At 32.1% G+C, this 24,115-nt stretch overlaps 1 protein-coding gene across 1 annotated transcript; it reads right to left on the bottom strand.

Annotated features, from left to right (window-relative positions):
- Positions 1 to 136: 136 nt before the first annotated feature.
- Positions 137 to 23,799, bottom strand: LOC143049480 (protein henna-like). The gene is made up of 9 exons (XM_076223097.1): positions 23,756 to 23,799; positions 8,105 to 8,155; positions 7,249 to 7,394; positions 6,026 to 6,161; positions 4,114 to 4,240; positions 3,570 to 3,665; positions 2,808 to 2,941; positions 2,194 to 2,309; positions 137 to 932 (listed from the first exon to the last, which is right to left on the bottom strand). The coding sequence occupies exons 1-9, from the start codon at positions 23,797 to 23,799 to the stop codon at positions 877 to 879; spliced, it is 906 nt and encodes a 301-aa protein (XP_076079212.1). The 3' UTR covers positions 137 to 876.
- Between the last annotated feature and the right edge of the window lie 316 nt (positions 23,800 to 24,115).

Raw genomic sequence — 24,115 nt, 5'->3', positions numbered from 1 at the left:
ACAAAATTATACAATATGACTCCTTTCTTACAATGACTGATTTGTAAAGCTACAAAACTACGATATAATATAGCGGTCTCCTTGGAATAGGAAAATTGTTCAGGACGTAAAATTCAACAAATCGAAGGTCAAATTGATGCCTTGTATTGGTTTTATTGTCAGACTAAAAGTCTGGAAGCGTTAAATGCTAAAAATAAACACCATATCAATTCCCCAAAAACAAATCTTATGGACGAAAAATAGCTTAGGAACACCTGCAAAAAAGGCACATTTCTCTGTGTAATAATAATAAAAAAAAGTTTCATTTTTACTAATTGAAAGGCTAGAACATAAAAATATATAACTCCAGTCTTATAATACGTAAAGAAATTATTTTTGAAATGTCCAATTTTTTTTGTCGAACAATCCTTTATTTTGTATTCTTGTTTTTCTTTTCAAACTTTCTTAGATGCTCGTTCGATTACCTTTCCACATGTTTTCTTTCATTGTTTTTTTTTTAAAATAAAAACATGTTTATATAACGACAGTTTTCTCTTCATTATATTTGTTCAATGATGTTTTATTATATTGCAATTAAAAATTCATTTAAAAAAATAGATTTCAAGTAAAGTATCTACTGAAATTTCCACTACCGAAAGTAAAACTTTAAATGCATGAAAATCATGGCATGCCTTGAGTGTTAATGGTTGAAATAGAAATTTTCTCGAATGGTACATTAATTGGAATGAAGTGGTAGAATATACACCACAAAAAACTACAAATCTTTTTGTATTAAGTCATAATTATGTCGGATGATTTCATCATCTCTAGCTGTGATATTCAACAAAGACTATGTACGCTATAGTATTGTTCAAAATGTTATAAATCGTACACCATTTACTGTCTAAAACTTCCAATCTTTGTAAGTGTATCCTGGAGCATGTTAACTTCTCCTGAAAAATATATTGAACTTATCAAATATGATAGAAATCTTCATACTTTTTGTTTTGTGATCCATTCTGAGCAAGAATTGTGAATGTAAAAAGTAAAATCACAAAAATACTGAACTCAGAGGAAAATCATATCGGAAAGTCCATAATCACATTGCAAAATCAAATGACAAAACACATCAAAAACGAATGGAAAACAACTGATGTAAAAGGTTATGGACACCCATAATAACACAAATGATTCTTCAATTTAATAAACAGAAAAAGAACACAACAAAAACAGTGGGTAAATCGTAAACTCTATTGCTACATAAATTATATCTGATTGTTTAGAGTGTCTAATATGTGAATTTTGTTTACTTTGATAAGTATAAATAAAAGAGTATTTCATTGATCGTGTTCGTTCAGAGTGTTATTCAGCTACCTCCCTTAGTAAAGATTAAACCAGTGTTTCATAAATACGTAGCCACTTTATGAGCTATTAACCAAATGATTACCTCCAAAGAGTGAACAATTCAGGCAGATCAGTCTTTTCGCTTATTTTCTTAATAATTTCTTAATGTTGCAACGGGTAATTCTAGACTAATGGATTGTTGTATATGCCACTTTTCAACACTGCTGGTTATTTCGTAAATATTATGTTTTTTACGAATAATTACGGAGTGCTCGGATAGAACCACCGACCTGTGGCAGGGGGATTTTTCAAGTTTTTTTTTATATATCAGTTAAGTACCGAAGTAAATGTATTCAAAACTTGTATAGCTCGACCGAAGCAAATTAAAGCGTGGCATATGAAGTTGAAACTTGATCATTTTCAGTAAGGAATATTGTTATCTGTTGGTATGTCACCATTTTGATTTGTTCATTGATAATGAATGCCCTATATATATAATAGAATTCATGCATTCGCATGCTTTCAGTTACACAAAACTGGTAGGTTTTTTCAAACTGTTCATTTCATCTTCGAACCACACATTTGTTCATAAAATACAATAATCGTCTTAACAGAAATATAATACGCGATAGACATATCAATGCTTATGGTTTGAAAGCATTATCATCTGGTTTGTCAATTTCTGAAAAGGGTTTTCGTATAGCTGCATAATTGCATTGATCATTTTGTTGTTTTAATGAAGTTTGAAATCAAAGAAAAACACGGTGATTTTTTATTTCTTTGTTTTTCGTTTACTACAAAATATCATATCTATCTCTTAATTAAAAATGCTAATCTTCAACCACATAAAACTTAATCTTATGTTTATACCTTGCAATTCTTTGACTAGAGTAACCACTCCCTTTGTGCCATCGATGACATCTATCCTTTTGGTGAAAGGGTTGTAACGCACATTAAATGAGCGAGGAATCTTTGATGCGTAATCTCTAAATAAAACATAATGAGGGAATGTGATACTACACAAAGAACAACCACGAACTCTTATGATTTTATGTTATGCAGAAACTTGTTCATGTTGTTTCACTTTCCATCCTTTCCTTCTACCTGTGAGTGTGACATGTATCAGATCCTGTGTTTGCCTAATGCAAATCATACAGATTAAGGTATTTCGATTGTTTTTCTTTTCTTTCTTTTTGTAATATCTCAATGTGTTGCATTAATATTAATAGAATGTGCTACTGATGGAAATTTAAGTTCAATCTAATGCAAATAATTTACAAATATTTGCAGATCGTATATATATTTTCAGATAAGTTTCAGTATTTGCGTAGCGGTAGTGCTGTTTTAATTGCAATTTCAAAAGTGATTTATATTTTCTTTAAGGGGAGTGTTGGTAAAACATAATTTTGAATGATCATATAACATGTACATTTAACACTTCCCAAAACTTTACATTGATAATATTTTATCTCTCAACTGCTTACTTTATTTTATCTTTAACAGACTTAAACGAATCAGTAACATAGTAAATTGGTTGAAATCTAGTAATAGGATATTCCTGAATAGCTGCCTTTTCTGGTTCAAAAAGTCGTCTCTCTGGTTCATCTGTCTGGCAGTACTAAATAGTAAACACAGATTGAAATGGTAAATCACTAAATCCAATAAATCTTTTTTAAAAATGAATATGAGAAAGACTAATAGACCCACGTGTCTGTCTTATAAATGTCATCATAGGCTAATGTATCCAATATTAGGTAAATGTAACGTTTTAGTAAAGTCGATTTAACTTGTGCAAGGAATATTGAAAAATAATGTTTTCAGAAATTCAATAATCGAAATCTTTCTGTGAATATATTAATAACAATTATTGAGCAATTAAGCGGGCACTTGGATATTACCGCCTAAGTTGTATAAACCGTACTTTTTTCAAATATGATAGAAGAAAACGTCTACTAGCTGACGAAAGTATCTACTTGACAATTAAATATTACGTACAATATCTTGAATTTTTAGCAAATAATCTTTGCAATTATTCAAATACTTATATTGTGTTAACACTTAAGTGAAATGATAAAGGCTCTTCTTTTTGGGATTTTGTTACAATTGAGTCGACGCCATTACTATTGAATGTTTACGAACAGTGATGTCGTATTCCTAAAAACATTTTACGTTTCAGTTAAATACATATGGTATTTTTTCATATCCCTTTAATTGTGTCTCTAAATTTTAAATATATAGATGCTCACTTCTATTTCTCCAAATGAAGAGAGAATTCCAGCACCATATGCCTTCACCTCTTTTCCTTCTCGACAGAGCCCAAACTCTATTGTGAACCAGTAGAGCTACAATCAAATTTATTAAATATGAAATTCATACGACTACAAATAGATAAAAGGCAACAGTAGTATACCAGTGTTCAAAAGTCATAAGTCGGTTGAGAGAAAACAAATTCGGATTACAAACTAAAACAGAGGGAGACACATCATCAATTAAAATAGGGTGTCTTCAAATGTCTCAATTCATTCACAAATCATACCAGTTTTATATGAATACCATAGTAACAATATGGGGTCACGGGACTCGTTTCTTGCTACGTGTGTTCTTGCTACACAATAAAATAGGAAAGTTCATAACACATTCTATTGAAAAGTAACTTAATCTGAATTATCTGCCCTTACATTTGAATTATCTCCACTTATATGGCAAAGGTGGAAAATTGAATCAAACAAAAGTATTCTGCCAAACATATGATTAAACATGTCATTTAGTACATTGAAAAATCTAACATACCGTTGCAAGTTTTTTAACATCCTCTTCTGAAGCTCCCAAACTGGCTAATCCTAATTCTTGTGAAAACTGTGCAAAATCAGGATCTGCAAACATGGGAACGTGACCTAGCAACTCATGACAGACGTCTCTGTTAATTTAAAAGCTAATTTAAAACACAATGATCACAATTTTTAAGCATTAATAACGACGAAGAGAAACGGAATAAACTCATTATGCTTCATAATCCATTTAGTATTAAAAGTTTTAAGAACCCATTATGTTAAAATTGTCTATATATTATCACTTGGTAAGAAATGGTTTGGACATAACTAATAGAAGTTCTTAAAAAGTAAAACTACAAAAATATCAAACTCCGAGGAAAATTCAAAACAGAAAGTCCCCATTAAGCAAAATCAAAAGCTCACACATGAAACTAATAGATAACAACCGTCATCTTCCTGACTTGGATTACCTTAGCCGTGTTTGGCACAACGTTTTGGAATTTTGGATCCACAATGCTCTTCAACTTTGTACTTGTTTGGCTTTATAAATATTTTGATTTGAGCGTCACTGATGAGTCTTATGTAGACGAAACGCGCGTCTGGCGTACTAAATTATAATCCTGGTACCTTTGATAACTATTTACACCACTGGGTCGATGCCACTGCTGGGGTGGACGTTTCGTCCCCGAGGGTATCACCAGCCCAGTAGTCAACACTTCGGTGTTGACATGAATATCAATAATGTGGTCATTTTTATAAATTTCCTGTTTACAAAACTTTGAATTTTTCGAAAAACTAAGGATTTTCTTGTCCCAGGCATAGATTACCTTAGCCGTATTTGGCACAACGTTTTGGAATTTTGGATCCTCAATGCTCTTCAACTTTGTACTTGTTTGGCTTTATAAATATTTTGATTTTAGCGTCACTGATGAGTTTAATGTAGACGAAACGCGCGTCTGGCGTACTAAATTATAATCCTGGTACCTTTGATAACTATTGGTAAAGCAGTCACAATTCGTGAGTTTTAAAAAAATGATATTACTTAACCTTCGAATTACTTTATTTTGAATGTTTACCAGTGCAGATTCAAAATCTCCAGCCAATGATACTATTTCGTGAATGCCATTTTTGCGTGTTTTGACATACTTTACTTTTCATTGAAATTATGATAAAACATTTGTGAGCGTCTGACATAAACACAAAAATATGAGGAGCTGAAATAACAGAAATCGCTATTAACTATCACAAATCTATATAAAGGGACCACGCCTATGCATCAGGGTATGCTCCATGATTTCGAAGACTGTATATAATGATGCAGAATTATCGTCGGTTTAACCAGATTTCCAGTAAAGGAATCATACATTTAAGGAACAAAGTATCTAATTAATATTTCAAGTATTCCTCTATATGCTTCTGTTTTCATACGTTATCTTTTAAAGAAGTAAGGCTTTAAAGTTAGAGTGTGTAAACTAATCATAACACCATGATTAAATTGTGTACGAAAGACACGAGTTTTGTCTACAAAAAAATCTCATCCATGACGCTCGAAAAGAAAACCAACAATAAGGCCAAATATAGTACAAAGCTGAAGTACATTGAGGACCCAAATTTCTGAAAGGTTTAGCAACATACACCCGACGTTATAGATTCCTGGTCTAAACTTTATGATTTCTTAAATATTCAATTTTGTCAAGTTTGTTCATATCAATGATAAGTCAAGTCAACATATAAGCGCTGACAACTATGGTTACAATGAATTATAATAAGTTATGCACTGCATGCATGTGTTTTGAGTCGCCAATAACACGAATTGATTACTCTCTTAAAATGATACAAAAAAAAAAGATTTCGTATAGATATATGAATCTATAGTTGTCTCATGTTTAGATTTGTACATTCATTGATATTTTGAGTACGAAAATACATACGGTTCGGGTGTATATAGTGGTTTCGAACCATGTCTAATATACTGAGTTGCATGAAAGACACGAAAAGCTAAACCTGCCAGAAAATCTCTAGATGATAGCAAACCAGCTACTGGTCGTAGTGAGAATCCGGAACGATCTGAATAAAACAAATGATATCAATGTATAAGTATTTGCTGGTGCAATAAAATTATGAACTCTCTCTCTCTTTCTATCTCTTTCATGTTTCAGAGAAGAAACTTTACTAACAATATTGCTAGTTTTAGGAAAGGAGATATAGTGTGGTATATAAGGACGATGGTTTCAATGACTACGGGTCCTTATTCAGCCTTTATTAATAGAGGAAAACTCTACAAAATATTAAACTACAAGTGAATCTAACAGGATAAATTTTTAAACAACTAATTAGACCTGATTTCAGGTTATAAAAAACAAAAAAAAACCAACAACATCAAGACAGACAGCAACCAATAAATTAAAGACTCATGACTGTTCCCTCACCTAAACATGTGGTGTTATATCAAAGCATAAGAATGATCTTTAAAAATGAGTAGGAAATGGCTAACTCGGCATATTGTTACAAGACACAACAAATTCTTTCAAAGGGAAAAGAGAAATAAAGTACTGATCTAAGAATGGTAATGGTTTTTAAATCAAGCGAATTTCAAATGAATACACAATGACTTCTAGACTTGAATTTTACACATTCAACGGATGAAATCGAAAGACGTTTTATAATCATTCTAAGAAAAATATGAATTATTGATTATTGTTCGTGTATTTTGAGTTTTAACGAATATCATTTTCTGATACTAACGGTGTCTCTTATCTGCATTCCTTAATGCACCATAAAACATAGTTGTTTAATGTAACGTATATCCGTACTTGTATATTGAGTATACATGTTTTGCTACCTTCGATTGCTTGCAATAGTTATCATGCTTTCCTTGAAGTAAAGATTTGGTTAAGAGCCAGGAGCTTTGGAACCAAGAGTTCTTTACATTGAAGTTGAAATTATCTTATTGAAAGTTTTACATATGCCATTATTATATTATGGCTATAGCAGGTTTGTGACTCAGAAGACAATGGATATAGTCCGCTTGTCATAGCTTTTAATACTTCACCAATTAAAAGTAACCACCAAAATCGCTATATTTTCCACTTCTCTAAACAAAATATCTACCTAATTTAGTAATTTACTAAATAAGATATCGTAACTTGCTCACCTCTCAGAAAGTTTGATATATCTTCCAGCTGTGGAATGTTATCAGCACTATATCCACATTTCTGCTGTAGAAGTGGAAATGCTATCAGAAACTCCTTACAAGCATGTTTCGGATATAATGGTGTTAATCTGGTATAGATTGCGTTCCTATTAAAATGCAAAACAATATTTAAAATACTTTTCATAATTCATGTAGCCAGATATTATTAGTGTAACCTCTGCCAAAGATGTTAATGTATGCATGCTATCATTTTATGTTCAGTCCCTCATGATTTGTCTTCAATTATTTATTAAATTTGACGTATTAACGAACGTTTGCAGTATTGATCATAACGACCATTTACCGTTTTAACGATCATTTTCTATTAAAGGTATTGGTTATATGGCTTGAGATGTCATCTTTAGTTCTTTTCGATCGTTTTTTATTGAAGACGTCTCCATCAAAATGATTTTAAAAGACTATTTAGAAATATGGTTTTCCTGTAACAAATGGCTTTCTTGTGTTGATGTGTTGACTTTTGATGTCATGTTCAAGTGTTATGAAACTAAGGGAAAAAAAATAGAATACCGTGAAATGTGAGATTTGATTTTCTGCTGTTTTGATAATGTTATATTCTAGGAGTTCTTCCACTCGTCAAACTAAATATATTTTAAAGTATCTATACCTCGACTTCACTAAATGAACTATAACTGTCCTTATCGAGTGATTGGCATGCAAGCTTGTCATGTATTGTGTTCTGTCATGACGTTGTTTTCATTTTATAGTTGATGTGGTTCCCTCGTTTTTAGTTTGTAAACCGGTTTTGTTTTCTCTCAATCGATTTATGACCTTTGATGGAAATCTCGTAATAACTTACCATGTTTTTACTTCATCCTCCGTATACTCTACACGTGGAATGGATTCTCCACTGCAAACAAAATATTTATGGTGTTTCATACATTTGTATTGAGTCTCTTTTTCAATAATTCTTAAATTGATTATTTGAAAAGAAAGTATTCGTGTATCTTTTATTATCTTTTTTTTCTAAATTGATTATAAACATAGTAATATGGAACTGCAACATATTAAAGTTTTTCTTTCTTTATTACGCATTTGATCATCTTGACTTTGTATTTACAATCGTATTACAAAACTTTTCTTCGATTCGGTATAGGTATTAAAAATATATACGAGTCTAAAAGATTGTGTAACAATACCGATAAATAGATGGAAAACAAAACACTAAAAAGTGTTGAATATCATCGCACAAAGATGGAAAAACTGAACAGATGATATAAATTATACAATACTTTTCAAATATTTCGGCTCAACACATGGCCTTCTTCGGTGCAAAAGTTTTAACAATACTGATATATAATGTATAAGGTGTAAACATAGATCAGTAATAATACAGGTAAGTTTTGGTCTATTGATTTTAATCCAAAATCCTGAATATAATAATATAAACACTAGACTGTATATTTTTTTATTAATAATGTTTAGATGTTTTTAACAAATTAATTCTGAATATTGGGTCTGCAATGCTCTATACTTTATTTAACCGTTTTACCTGTTTGATTCGACTGGTGAGTTCTTTTGGATCCTGGTTTCTGTTTAAAAAGAATAGAGCTGACATTTTCATCAATAACATTGATCAAACTGAAAAATATATTTCAGTTACTACATGCACATGCGAAAATATACAACAGAATTAACAATTGAGTTGGGACATATTTTTTTAAAATTGAAATCAAAGCCGTGTATTTCACCATATAGCATAGAGAGAACATAATCACGATTTAAAATATTTTGCCTGTTTGTAAGAAAGGAATATGCAAATGGTATTTCATTTTCTGTTTTAGAAATTGAAACTACACATTGCTACATGCATTTAAATTTATTGTTCAATATCATTTAAATCATTGTATCACACTGGTTTATATTTGACCATTATAATCCGGTAAATTAAGACACATTAACAATAAATAAACCAAATTTAAAGGAAATGGACAAAATCTAAAAGAAGGGGATGTTGGAAGGGGTGGCGATAAACGTGTAAAACTATATATTGTGTATTGATCATGCTGATCGGAAGTCTGATTTCAATGATTTTGAGTAGTATTTAGAATTACATCCTTTTGTATCATTTTATATATTTATGACACTGATTACTGTTATATTTTTTTGAAAGTATAAAAAGCTTAGTACAACGCGATTACAAAAGAAAAGGAATTACGTAATTACAAACAGAGAAATATGGATGAAGAAAGCAGCTGAGTTTAAAGTGAAATGTAATTTTGTAAACTAACATATTGTTCTTTTTTAAAAAGATAAAAGCATTTTAAGAGGTAGATTTCTGTTTTCAAATTTTATTTTTTTCTCCAAAAGGGTAACGTGATAGACAAAATTTTGCACCAAGTATCTACAAATATTTAAATATTGTTCAGGTTGTATGGTATTGATAAAATTGCATTTGAAAAAAAAATATTACATGTTGACTGTTGCACCCCAATGTTGGACATTTCTATCTATTCTTTCTCAGTTATGTAATCTTGCACTCGCAGTTATTTGAATTATTTATATGGAATTAGGCTTTTCACTTTATTTGGTAGATATTTTTAAATAATGGTTACCTGTTTTTTTTTTTTTTAATTTAAGGAAACATCGAACCGGATAATTTTCCTTTATCATTTCCAATGTGTTAGAAGGGTAAATGATTATTGCTCTTCAAAAACACTTCTCAACCAAATCTAATTATTTTGTATCGATTCAAATCAATAACAAAAGAAGTAAATTTAAATCGGTTTGTTAAACACTATAGAATTAACTTTATTGACTTATCAACGTCAATAGTTGAAACAATTTAACTGTATATTTAAATTTCTCTATCAGTATTCGTAGTACATCTACAAATGTTTGATTGTAGTAACAGCACACATTTTGTTTCCAACAAGAATGTGTAAATTGTACACGGATACCCCCACTCGCATAACTAATTGCCATGTGCATTGGATCAAAACTCTAACTACGCATTAAAAGTAGACAAATCATATCATAAGGAACACGTGTACTAAGTTCCAAGTTGATTTGACTTCACTTACATTCAAAACTACCTTGACCTAAAACTTTAACCTGACGCGGAACAGACAGACAAAGGGACGCACAGATGTAAGAGTGCACAGATAGAAAAATAATGCCACTAGGTGGGGAATGAAAAGTTAATCTACCTGTTGTAACTACATAGGTACAAGAATGATGTATTATTTATTCTTGTAACTTCTTTTGTTAATTATAGAAAAATTTTGTCATTCAAGATACTTCAAATGTATGAATATCTTACTTTTAACAAAAATGAATGTTTTGTATTGTCCCCCTAATTATAACCCGGTTAAAGGTTTTTAATATACAGATTTTATTCTTAAGATATATTTCACTATATAGATATTATAAACATAAGAGTTTATTATTTCTATGACCACAATTGTTTTAATTCATATTTAGGGGGAAAATATGTTTAGCCAGGTTAATGATAAATTCATGTTATAAACAAAATGTGTTATGTTTCTCTAGGTTTGTAATGAAAGATAGGTAATTATTTTAATTAATATACGGATTTTGGTTTGACAATAAGATTGTTGTGAAGTGAATCATACGCGTATTTGGTTATATATAACAAAGATGTACTAATGAACCATATTAACATTTCTTCATTACGATCGGATACGTTCAAGATAATAATACATCAAACTGAACATTAAATACGAGCCATTTCAAGCAAAAGGTAAAATAAAAGTGTTTTGAAAAATAATAATTTCCACATTATTCAATGTTCGTTAACATTTGATTTTTTTTTATTTAAACGGTTAAAAACAAGTTTTATTGTAAACATTTATCATACTGGATATTTTTTCGAGAATATTTAACTTAAAACGGAAAATAAACTGAAAACTATTTTTTCTTTAAATTCAGCAAGTGCAAAAGTTTCAATTATACGAAACAATAATAAAATTATATATAAATATACTAAATAAATAAATGATTTGGAAAAAACGTTGAAGGTATAAAAAGTCATGAGAACTCCGAATGCAATAAGGTTCTATCCGGGCACTCTGGTTCTAAACCTTGGTTCAATCTGGGTTGTTTGGTTCTGAACCTTGGTTCTATCCGGGTTATTTGGTTCGAAACCACGATAACTGGTTCAACATCCGGGTTGTTTGGTTATAGCAACCCGACTTCTTGGTTCCATCTGGGTTCTATTCTAGATTATTCTAATGTACCCGTTGAACTTGGAGAAGATAACCACAAGCATCCGAATAAAAAGATAAAGTAGGTCAAAGACGCTAAAATTGTTTTATAACATTAAACATTTCAGTATCGACGGTAAAAGGAGCTGTAGAAAGGTATTTATTTTCTCATTCTAATAATTTTGATAAGGAAACTGGATAAAAATAAGCATCGTTTAGATTTCAAAAATAAAACGAAATATACAGTATATCAGAGACATCATACACATATAATTCACTTATTTCCGTTAATATTTCTAGAAGTTTTAAACAACAAAATTAGGACCTGTCGTTCATTTGGCCAACGATATATGCATCTAGCCACTTGACCAGTTGCATATATATTTGATTGCACATTTAGAGTTCGAATGAATAGCTGCTTTGTAATAATGTCAGATTTGATACTACTTGTGAAAGGCATGCATATAATCATTATAGGCCCAAAATAATCAAATCAAAATTAAAATTGAATATTTTTATAATAAAATTGTGTGTGTGTTAATGACAGTGCTAGTGGGATGAGTAGCACCAGCACAATAATCAGAACTTCTGTGTTGGTACCATAGTAAAGGGGCATAAAGAGTTACTCTAGTCCGTTCGTCCCGAACGTCAAAAAAAAAGGGTTCCGTTTTCTTAACTTTAGTTGCCTCAACCAAATACTACAAAACTTATACACAAAATAAAAAAGAAGATGTGGCATGAGTGCCAATAAGAACTCTCCACAAAACACTAGATGACACAGAAATTAACAGCTATAAGTCACCCTACGGCCTTCAACAATGAGCAAAGTCCATACCGCATAGTCAGTTATAAAAGGCACCGAAATGACGATGTAAAACAATTCAAATGAGAAAAGAAACGGACAAATTTATGTACAAAAAATGAACAAAAACAAATATGCAACACATGAACAAACGTCAATTCATGAATTACAGTCTCCTGACTTGGGACATACAAACAGAATGAGGCGGATTAAACATGCAAGCGGGATCCACACCCTCCACCTAATGTGGCATGAGTGCCAAAGAAGAACTCTCTACAAGAGACCAGATGACACAGAAATTAACAACTATATGTCCCGATACGGCCTTCAACAATGAGCAAATATATATAGAAAGATGTGGTATGAGTGCCAATGAGACAACTCTCCATCCAAATAACAATTTATAAAAGTAAACCATTATAGGTCAATGTACGGCCTTCAACACGGAGCCTTGGCTCACACTGAACCACAAGCTATAAAGCGCCCCAAAATTACTAGTGTAAAAAAAACCATTCAAACGGGAAAATACAAACTGTCTAATCTATATTAGAAACGAGACACACGTATAAATTACATAAACAAAGGACAACCAATGTACATCAGATTCCTGACTTAGGACAGGTGCAAACATTTGCAGCGGAATTAAACATAAGTATAACATCACAACATAGAAAAACACACGATAAAACGAAATGCAAACGAGAAAAGATACGGACAAATGTATAGGCTCCTGACTTGCGACAGGCACATGCATACTTATTAGAGAATTTTAAGTTTTTGACGAACTTAAACGTAACAAACCTTAACATTTGAAAAATATGTTCATTGTTATCTCCCGTTGACCATTTAACTTCTGAATTAAACAAAAATCGTATATTTTGACGTACGTTATACACCTTAACTTGGTAGTTGTAAAATTTTGTTTGTCTCCCTTTCTCTGTTTAGTTCAAATTTATTTAATATAGCGTATTCCACGAGCGAGACTCAGAGTATATATTTGTTTTATATCAAAAGGCCAATTTTTGTTCACATGTGCCACTTGTATATACTTTGAAATTGTTTGGCTGGAATAATGATAATTTGCGAGCGAGAATTTGAAGGACGTCGAATAATTATTTTTAATGCATTTCTTATGGGAAAATTGAAAATGGGAGGGGGGAGTTATTTTATTTGATTGCCTTTTAAATGAGTAAGGGCTTTACTTTTTTTTTTTGCCTTATTGATAACCCAGCTTTTCTTTTTTTTCAATGAATGATCTGTGTCGTGTGTGCCATATCCTATAAAGAAAAGTAGTTTGAAAACATGGCCAGCTGAAGGACGCCTCCGTGTGGGAGTTATTTTATTTGATTGCCATTTTCCATTTCCATTCTCAATTTTATTTTCCTTGGAAAGTTGATTATTGAAAGTGAAAAAAATACGTATCGCTGTGTTATACATTTGCCATGTTTCATGTGTAGAAGTCCTTGAAGGATGTAGGTTCAAGAGTGCCAACAGGAGTGTTACGAACGGACAGACCAACGAACAGACAGGATTGAAGGTATCATTGTGTTACTATTACCCCTCGAAGCATCGCCGGGGACAGGTAATTACTCTGAAAAAAGAAGGCTGTCTCTTGAAGAGAAAAGTTCGGCGTTTTGACAAAAAAATCCAAGCCGACATGAAGGTTATCAAATACAAGATACGGTATCAAATTACGCAGAATGGGTTATAATATCTCTAACATTTATGTCAACGAAGCATGGGTTGATTCAAGATTGTTGGACCCTTTTACCATGATCAGCTCATAAAGTTTAGAAATAGACTGTCACATAGCATTGTTGTACAAGCTAAGCTGTCAATCAAACCGATGCATTACCATGGCAGGTGAATCATGTCAAGTAAGGTTTTTGGAAATAGTCATCTTTATATTTTTTTGCCTGTTGCATTGCCTTAAATATTGGAACTAAGTTATGCATAAGTGACAATCAAAGCTGCATTAAGCAGCATATTTGATTTGTTTAAAATTTCTGTTGTTTTAATTCGGGTAGCTATCAACAGCCCAGTAGTCAGCACTTCGGTGTTGACATGAATATCAATTATATGGTCATTTTTATAAATTTTCTGTTTACAAAACTTTTGAAATTTTCGAGAAACTAAGGATTTTCTTACCCCAGGAGTAGATTACCTTAGCCGTATTTGGCACAACTTTTGGGAATTTTGGGTCCTCAATGCTCTTCAACTTTGTATTTGTTTGACTTTTTAACTATTTTGATCTGAGCGTCACTGATGAGTCTTATGTAGACGAAACGCGCGTCTGGCGTATAAAATTATAATCCTGGTACTTTTGATAACTATCAGACTAGTTTTATATGCATGCTTATTTTATTAGTTGTTAGTGGCCTTGAACTAGCCGTCAGTACTCTTAGATCTGTTCTTAGTGTCTTTTTGTTGTTGGGATGTACAAGTACCCGGCCACATCCACTTATATTTTTGTCCATCTGATGAGTTTATATTTTCTCAAGTGATTTTTATAGTTCGTTCTTATGTTGTACTGTTATACCCCTGTCCCAGGTTAGGGGAGGGTTGAGATCCCGCTAACTTAAATTGTTTAACCCCACCATATTATGTATGTATATATGCGTACGGTACCTGTTCTTAGCCAGGAGCCTGTAATTCAGTGGTTGTCGTTTGTGTATGTGTTTTATATTTGTTTTTCGTTCATTTATTATTATATAAATAAGACCGTAAGTTTTCGTGTTTGGATTGCTTCACATTTTCATTTCGGGGCCTTTTATAGCTGACTACGCGGTATGGACTTTGTTCATTTTTCAAGGCTGTACGGTGTGACCTATTGTTGTTAATTTCTATGTCATTTGGGTCTTTTGTGGAGAGTTGTTTCATTTGCAATCATACCACATCTTCTTTTTCATAAATCTGCTTCATGATCATACAGACTACAAGAAACTTGCATATATAGCAAAATCGTGGTTCTATGGTGGTAGATAAGTAAAAGGGGCGGATCCAGAAATTTCAAAAAGAGGGATTCCAGAATAAAAAGGGAAAAACAGTTGTTGTCTCCTTTTCTGTAATATTCCCATAATCTTTCGATTTTTCCGAAGAAAAACAATATCCAATCACAGACTCGCACCCGTACAGCCAATGAGTAAATTATTTGCAACTTTTTATCTGTTGTACATCATGTACTTAGTAAGCTTGGATGGTCTGCATGCAGGCACACTACCGAGTATGACATACGATCTTTGACTTCCTTCTGTTCAACTGAAATTGATGCACAGAATTCCATGACCCTGGCCTTTGACTTTTTTTAGGTTTTAAGTTTATTTTATTTTCTGAGTCATATGTTTTTTTAATAGATAATACATATCATTAATGTTCAGTATATATTTTTTTTGACGATGTATCTAACAATTATTGTGTTTCAAGTCATATAATCATGAGACAAAGGTTTCAGTTATTTAACTTGTTTATTCCAAATTAAACTTGATGCACATAAATGTTTTCGTAGTGACGACGTAAAACTTGCAACTGATTATTAATAATCAGACTGAAACGACCAAATCGAACTGAAAACTTTAGATTTTTCAGTTTATACAGTTCAATTTTCAGATCACAGTCCTTGCTGTTATGTATATTAGTTGAGTCTGTTAAAGTCTCACTCACCTACACAAGTTGGCATTAAAAAAATGAAAAGGACCCGTCCTTACTTATTTAACCACAAGGACTGTAATTTGAAAAATGGACAAAAAAGATTTATAAATGTTTACAATTTTATCTTTTAAGAACGAAATTTAAACAAATCTTGCATGACTTTATTCTGCAACCGTAGGAACATCTTATTCTTCATCAGAATCATTTATAAATACAGCCCTTCTCTTTGCAAGTCAAACACATAACTCAACTTCACACGACGTTTAACCTTTACACTTGCCAACCTGTCGACCTATCATGCTATATCGAATTTTAAACATGTCGACCTGTCAACTTGTCGACCTTAACACTTGTCAACATTGTGGACCTTTTTCGAGTCAACCTGTCAACCTTTCTAGTGTCAACCTGTCGGTCTGTTACTTATGAACTGTAACATATAAACCGATTTACTCCTCCGATTTCCCGATGAAACTACAGTATCGTTTATTTTACTTGATCTGACCTTATGAGGTATAGTCAGATAGTGGAATAGCTTTGTGCACAGTTCGAAGAAGACCTATAAATTTTGTATAGTGAGGTCGATAATTCCCTCCGTCCCGAGAAAACGGAAGACAGATTAAAAGAATGGAAAATATTGACTTACAAAAACAAAGATACCAAAAAAACTTTGTGGTAATTTTTTTTTCTGTAAATGTGTTATATTCTTACTTTTGTACACATTTTACTTTCGTTCAGCTAAATGCATGTCCATGTTTTTGATAAGGAAGCAACCCTTTTATTTTTAGGGGAGGGGGTACATGGATAAATTTGTTTTATTTTTAACATTTTTGGAGAACTTTCGATTGAGCCTTTTCTGTCATTGCTTGTCAGCGTGATTTTATCTATATTCCAAACAACATGTTTTGCAGCCATTTTTGATTTTGTTAGTCGATCATTTAATTTTTCGGGGGAAGGGGGGTTGATATTGATTCGGAAATTTTGTTTTTAAATTTATCTTATGGGCTGAAATATCTTCTCTTTAAATTTACAGCACGACCCCTCCCCCCTCCCCCTATATGATCGAACGGTCCTTGCTCCGTACAGGGATGTTATTTAGAATTAAAAGAAAATTATCCGACTGAAATTTAGGATGCTGAAACCGGCGAAGGGAGACAAACACAAAATAATTTATGTCTTATAAGTCCGTATAATTGTAAGCCTAAGTCACTTGCGTTTACGTACGTAAGTTTCGTTTGAAACGTAAAATTCTCTAATAAGGCGGGGTTGATCATGTTAGCTGGATCTCCACCATCTCCCTAACCTGGGACAATGCTTATTTCCACATAAAAAAGATTAAATTTGAAATTTGGTAGCATCACTTTTACCGTCCATGAGTTATCATGTTCCTTTAAAAACATAGAAAATGCTGAATTTTTCGTTTTCGTTCTTTTTAATAAGTTTAACTCAATCAAATGTTATAAACCTTATACGTAATGCTTATTACCCCATAACACATATCTATCAAGGTCGATATTGGGTGGTGTTACTGTTCATGAGTTATTAGATATAAGAAGTTGGAACGAGTACTAATGATACAAATATCAACACGTAGCAATGCTAAATCTGTTGTTTCTGTTTCTTTAACTTTAGTTTGACACAACCAACTGTTTTGAAACTGATACAAAATGCATATGGTCACAAAACAGTCAAAATTACGTGAATCCTGCATCTATATGTGGAAGTTTACTTGTGTTTTTTTCACAAGCACGGGCATCTGTGGCCCATAGACATATTGTACATTTATTTCAGTAAACAGTTTATTTACTTCCTTTGGATTCTACTTCTATTAGAATTAACGTGCATATTTTTTTCAGGATTGCGGTGCAGTTTGATAACAGACAGTGACCAGCATAAAAAAGTGTTTCACTAGATTGAGCTCTATGTCTAAGTGTACTTTAAAGGTTCTTCGCACTGAGTTCAGTTTATTGATATGCGTATACCTTCTGTGTGATTTTTCAAGATGCTTAAGCAGACTACCTATATCTACATGTCCATGAAATGAAATCCAAGGTAAAATGATTGAAACATTTTGAATTATCTATCACATGGTGCTACTGAAGCAGTAAATGTGAGTGAGAAAATCCCTCACCCGGAGGCGGACTGCATACCAATATGCATAGGTCAAGAGTCCAAAAGTCATAGACTGATCAAGAGTTCCATGACAAAACAAAAACACAAAGCAGATTTTGAGGAAAGGGTCATCGTGGTACACAAAACTAACAAATATATCTATATATCTAATATAAGTGCCTAAATCCAAGTGCAACATAGACATTGACCTGCAATATTTTCTTATTTTCAAGGCAGCTAAGTGCAACATATACATTGAGCTGCAAACGTTTCTTATCATCTACATCCGATTTCACCTGGATAGATGCACGCTTGATAAAGCTAGTTGGTCTAGCGAAATATTGCGTTTATTTTCATCATTTTGTAAATATTTTAAACATTCTTAAATTAAATTTACATACTAAATAATGTGTCAAAATTAAATTGTTAGGCAATCTATATATCTAATATAGATATAAGAAGATGTGGTATGAGCGTAATCAGACAATTCTCCATATAATTCAAACAAAATATACAAGTTGTACAATGAAGGCAAAGGTCAAGCTCTATGAAGTTTCTCGTGCCACGAGACTCACCATCTTATGACAATACATCTTCATGCTACATACTGTATTCAGAAGCAAGGTCAATTTAGAATTATACTTTTATGTCAGGGTAATATACAAAGGAACACACTGTATTATGATGACACACCCAAAGTGCATAGGTCAAGAGTCAAAAGGTCATATTCTGGTCAAGAATTCCATGTCAAAAATACACAAAGCAGTCCTGCACGAAAGTTCATCACGGTATATGTAACAATGTTTTATGTCATGATGCACTACACATGCCAAATACAGAAAACATGGGTCAGGGACAGAAACAGAAGACATATAACTAAACTCAATGGAACAGTACTTGTATTGCAGGTAACTATATACAAGTGCCTTCAACATAGAACATAAACTCTCACAACACTTCAAAGTTAAAACCGTCTTTCACAAAAGTTTGAGCAGGATTCTTTGCAACGATTATCTTACCACTGTTAATCGAAAATCGGGTCGTGCAGTTATGTCAATAAATTAAAACGGTAAGATAAGACATCAAAACACTTAAAACTAGGGTTTACCATTAATTTCTAATCTTACCATGTGATAGCACTATGGTAAACTGATAGAAACACATGATGCAGTCATGAAATTGAATATTTGCAATAGTACGACCAGAACAATTCAAGACAGAGTTGGAAACAAATGAAAGTAATTATACATACGAATTTTTGATCACAATGCACAAATAAGGAACCGTAGTTTTCATTCAATTTATTCATTTAAAATGTACGCTCGCGTTAAATAATGGAAAATAACACTGTATATTTATATAAACGATCAATCTTGTAAACTACAAATAAATTTTCATCATTTTCCTTGAAATTTACATGTAAAGTGAAAAAAGAGATTTTACAATGTTTTTGAAATTGAATTAAAGTCAAGTTTATTGTTTACTATTATTTAAACCAGATGTCCTTTTGTCTTATTAGACGAACATAATTAATCGGAACTAAGTACAATACATATGTGTACAATTACATGTAAATCCGAAACTATGAGATACTCAATGGTGTTGTATTGATCACTGATATGCTACCAAAAATAATGCACGTGTTTTTTAGGAATATTTCGTTTTTGCACCTATTTTGCATGGATTCATTAAAATAATTATGACACTGACTATAGGAATATATATGATTTATATCGGAAATATTACCAAAATAAAAAATAATAAAAAAAGAACATAATCTAAACGAAGACGAGGTTAATGTTTTGAGGAAAGAGTAGATAAATGGAGAAATAGGTATGATAAAAATTAATAAGAAATAAAGTTTAATAAAGCGTTGTATGTTAATGACCGGATCGTTTTCAGTCAGGAAAATGGTAAAAAGTAAAATCACAAAAATACTGACTTAGAGGAAAATCAATTCGGAAAGTCCATAATTACATGGCAAAATCAAATAACAAAACGCATCAAAAAACGAATGGACAAAAACTGTCATATTCCTGACTTGGTACAGGCATTTTCAAATGTAGAAAATGGTGGAATAAACCTGGTTTTATAGCGTTAACCCTCTCACTTTGATGACAGTCTCATCAAATAAATTTTCTTGACAAGACTCAAATCAATATTTTCACTAATTCATACCACCTATATTTTCTCAAATATTAGTTAAAAAAGAGAATCATCGTAACGTATACATGAACTTTCTCTTACTTTCCGGCAATCATTTATCAAATGAACTTTTTCTGCGTGCTTGTTCTAATGTCTATGATACTACAATAGCCATCAATTATACTATTCATACATTGTATTGCACACAAGTGCGCGTTGAGGTTTTGGTGTCAAAACTTTATGTTTTTTGACTAACATAATCAAGGTACCTTTGATAACTAATTAACCTTTCAGAACAAAAATATATCAATATTAATATGAGGTTCATGACAGAGCCAGCTATAAAATAAATACATACTACTGGAAAAAAAAACATTTTGGGTCCTCAATGCTCTTCAACTTTGTACTTGTTTGGCTTTATAAATATTTTGATCTGAGGGTCACTGATGAGTCTTATGTAGACGAAACTATCGTCTAGCGTATTAAATTATAACTTAGGTATCTTTGATAACTAATTAACCTTTCAGAACAAAAATATATAAATACAAAAATGAGGTTCATGACAGAGCCACCTATAGAACAAATTTCGGATGATGCCTTTTTTTTCAAACACGATAACATGAAAATTCTCTCCATCTTCTGTACTTTTCAAAACTATTTGATTAACAAGACATATACTTATTTAATCTTTGTTTCATAAGCAAATGCATTTGACATTCTTGGAAAATAAACAGCATATATAACAAATTGCGAAATAGTTTATATCAAACATGAATCTACAGTTACCTGTAATTGATAACTGTGAACCTTATTAGAAATGTCGTGAAGGTTATTACTAGATATTCCGGTAAGCTTTTAATTTTCGCCATAAGCAAACACATAGTTACACACAATGTTACAATCAATAGAAGTTTTCCTAAAGAAACAATCCAGCCCTAAGTTACATTTTTATTGATGGTTCATATTTTACAAAATCACTTATTAAGGGTCGTTTACTTTCGGATGAAACAATTCTAGTTCACTATCAATGTATGTGATATATAATAAACAATCTTACAGCTTGTCTTAAATGAAGGCAGCAGAAGTATACAGCAATAGTCATATATTGGTATTGCGAAAACAAATCGTGATCACACACCAAAACCGAGGGAAACACAAGAACAAAACAATGGAACACCAGAAACACTGAACGACTACAAAAACAAACGCCAACATACCCAGACACAGACTTTTTGTTAACAACTGCCATAGTCCTAGTTTGGACATGACATTTTAAGAAATTTAAGACCAAATAACTACATCGTCTTACTCATATTGCAAGCAATAACCTATATATATTTTTGTTCTCATTGAAATGTCAAATCTGTCATGCTTAATATACACACTCACAATATTTTTGGGTGAATTCACCCTTAAAAAGAGACAATATACACATGATACAGTAACAAACATGTGACGGTCAAACTTATAAATGCAAATATCATGTTTATATATTATCTATAACATCTGATCCCTTTTGTTAGCTAATGTTTTATGAAATGTGACCCATGTTTCCACCACATGACAGCAAATCAGACGAGAATCTCCGTCCACAGGTAAAGCATTAACAAATATTTGAAGCCAATCAGGTGTCGGAGCTTCATGTTCATATGGGGGATCATACAAATAAGATTCAATTGCGTCTTTCAATCTGAAAAAAATCAACAGAAACAGAACCTGTAATTCAGTGGATGTTGTTTAACATGTTTGTGTTTCGTTCATTATAATGTACATACATTTTGCCGTTGGTTTTATGGATTGAATTGTTTTGCATTTATCATGGCGAGGCTATTCATACCTGTTCATGTGGTGTGGGATGTGATCTTGAAGGCAGTGTGCTGGCATAGAGTTGTTCATTTCTGTGTCATTTAGTCTATTGAAAAAAGTTGTCTCATTGACAATCATATCACATCTTCTTTTTATATTTTTTTTACCTAAAAAAAAAATACCTTGAAGTTTGCTTCCTAAAGAATCAACTTGACCTATAAATGAATTTTAATTATGTACTTGCAAGAAAATAATTTTCTAGAATTTTAAGAAACGTTTTTTATGACCTTTTTACATAAAAAAAAACCCAACGTTAATGCAATGATATGTAACATTAAAAATGTGTTTAATCTTATCATTAATTATGAATAAAAACAGGTGTCACTACCTCATGATAAATGAATACAAAGGATGGACGAAAGATACCAATGCGGCAGTCTAACTCACAGATCAAAAACAGATGCTGTTCCACAGGTGGCATCTGTCGTGTTGCGTATGTTATTAAAACCGTCAAATGCGGTAGGACACATTTGTGAAAAGAGAAAGGGATTGTAGTTACGACATAAGGAACATATCCTATATAATCTGTGAAACGGGTTATTCCATAACGGTCAACCCACTCGTGAAGGCGTCCATAAAAGTTTACAAAGGGATGATTTTAACTTCATTATTTGGAACTCTTGGTTAAAAAGCTTCCTTGTGAGCAGCAACTCTCTGTCAAGGACGTTACGATAGGAATAACAAGCCCGGAAATATCATATCAGTTGGGAGATATATGCTCCGTATGTCGGTGCTGCTGGAATATTGCTACATAGAAATGGAAAGTTAATAATTTGGAAGCTGAAATCATCTCTTTTGTCGTAAACTTTTGTTTTCAAACAACGCTTATTGTTTGACTGTCCCTCTGGTATCTTTCGTCCCTCTTTCATTGCCATTTTCTAGATGTAAGTCAAGATATGAAACAGACTAACTGTATCTGTAGTATCCTTTATCTCTAGTTCGATTGGATATATTCGTTCAATATAGTCACCAAATTTTGAACCATTTAGTGAGAGAACATCATCTTTATAGCGGAACTTACAATTGAAGGATATTGCTAATTTCTTATCTTTCTTCGTTAGAAGTTTCTAATGAAGTCAGCATCGTTATAATAAACAAACGGGTCGGCACGAAGAGGGACAAAATTGATTTCCATTTGAATTCAATAGTTCCATTAACCAGCTGATATCTAAAGATTTGTTTTAAAGGAACAAGAAAACTGTCAACTGCAAACACCTGAATCCCACTCATAATTTATTAAAAGGGAAGTTATTAATCAATGAATGTGAAAACGTAAACCATCTTGCCATGCTTACACTATACGTGATACCGATTTACAGAATGCTCAAATATGTAGTTCCTGCGAATACTTTTGAAAGAAATATCCCAAAATACCACTTCCGTTAGAGTGTTAACATTTGTGCTGCTCTCAACATTTAAAAAAACGTCCTCATAACCTGATAATATAGTGTCCTCATCACTTCAGCTGTATTTACTGCATTCGTTTTTGATGTGTTTTGTCGTTTGATTTTGCCATGATAAGGGAGTTTAGTATTTTTGTGATTTTACTTTTTTCTACACTCAGGCTATATACAGCTTACGTACAAGATGTGTTTGACCTTTGTGTTGTAATTATTAAATTGTTTCTTTTTATTCCTTCACATTAAATTCAACCATAAAAATATAACCGCTGTCCTTGTATTCCTGGATACTAATTCTATTAATGCATACATACCCGACCTTTGACATATCCACATACTCCTCGTTTTTCTGCGGCATGTCTATAGTTAACATAAGGCATTCAAATTTTGTCTTTGACAAATAATCTAGCTGCTCTTTTTTCAAGTTATTCAAGTTTATCTGTAAAGCTGTAAGTCGTTCTTCAGACAGTTTTTGAGCGAAAGCCGACGAAATACAACAAAATGACCCCTATAATGGAGATGAATAACATAATATCATCATTTAAAGTCACATCTCAATATTTCATTTGTATAAAGCATTAGCAAATTTGTATTGAATCAGTATTTCTGTGTGTTGGTTACTAACCAAAAATGATCCCCATCATTACTTGATTGACTACTATAATTGTCATATG

This window comes from Mytilus galloprovincialis, chromosome 10 (genome assembly GCF_965363235.1).
Source record: "Mytilus galloprovincialis chromosome 10, xbMytGall1.hap1.1, whole genome shotgun sequence".
NCBI classification, from domain to species: domain Eukaryota; kingdom Metazoa; phylum Mollusca; class Bivalvia; order Mytilida; family Mytilidae; genus Mytilus; species Mytilus galloprovincialis.
Note: the sequence above shows the minus strand (reverse complement) of the source record. Positions and strands in the feature narration are given on the sequence as shown.

Bases quoted from the DNA above. Each gene is read 5' to 3' on its own strand.
- LOC143049480 (XM_076223097.1), bottom strand. From the start codon at position 23,799: ATGCCGCAGAAAAACGAGGAGTATGTGGATATGTCAAAGGTCGG. The intron at 4,241-6,025 runs GTATGTATTTTC...TTAAATTAACAG, and splicing joins CCACTATATACACCCGAACC to AGACGTCTGTCATGAGTTGC. The intron at 2,942-3,569 runs GTGAGCATCTAT...TTTACTATTTAG, and splicing joins CTTCATTTGGAGAAATAGAA to TACTGCCAGACAGATGAACC.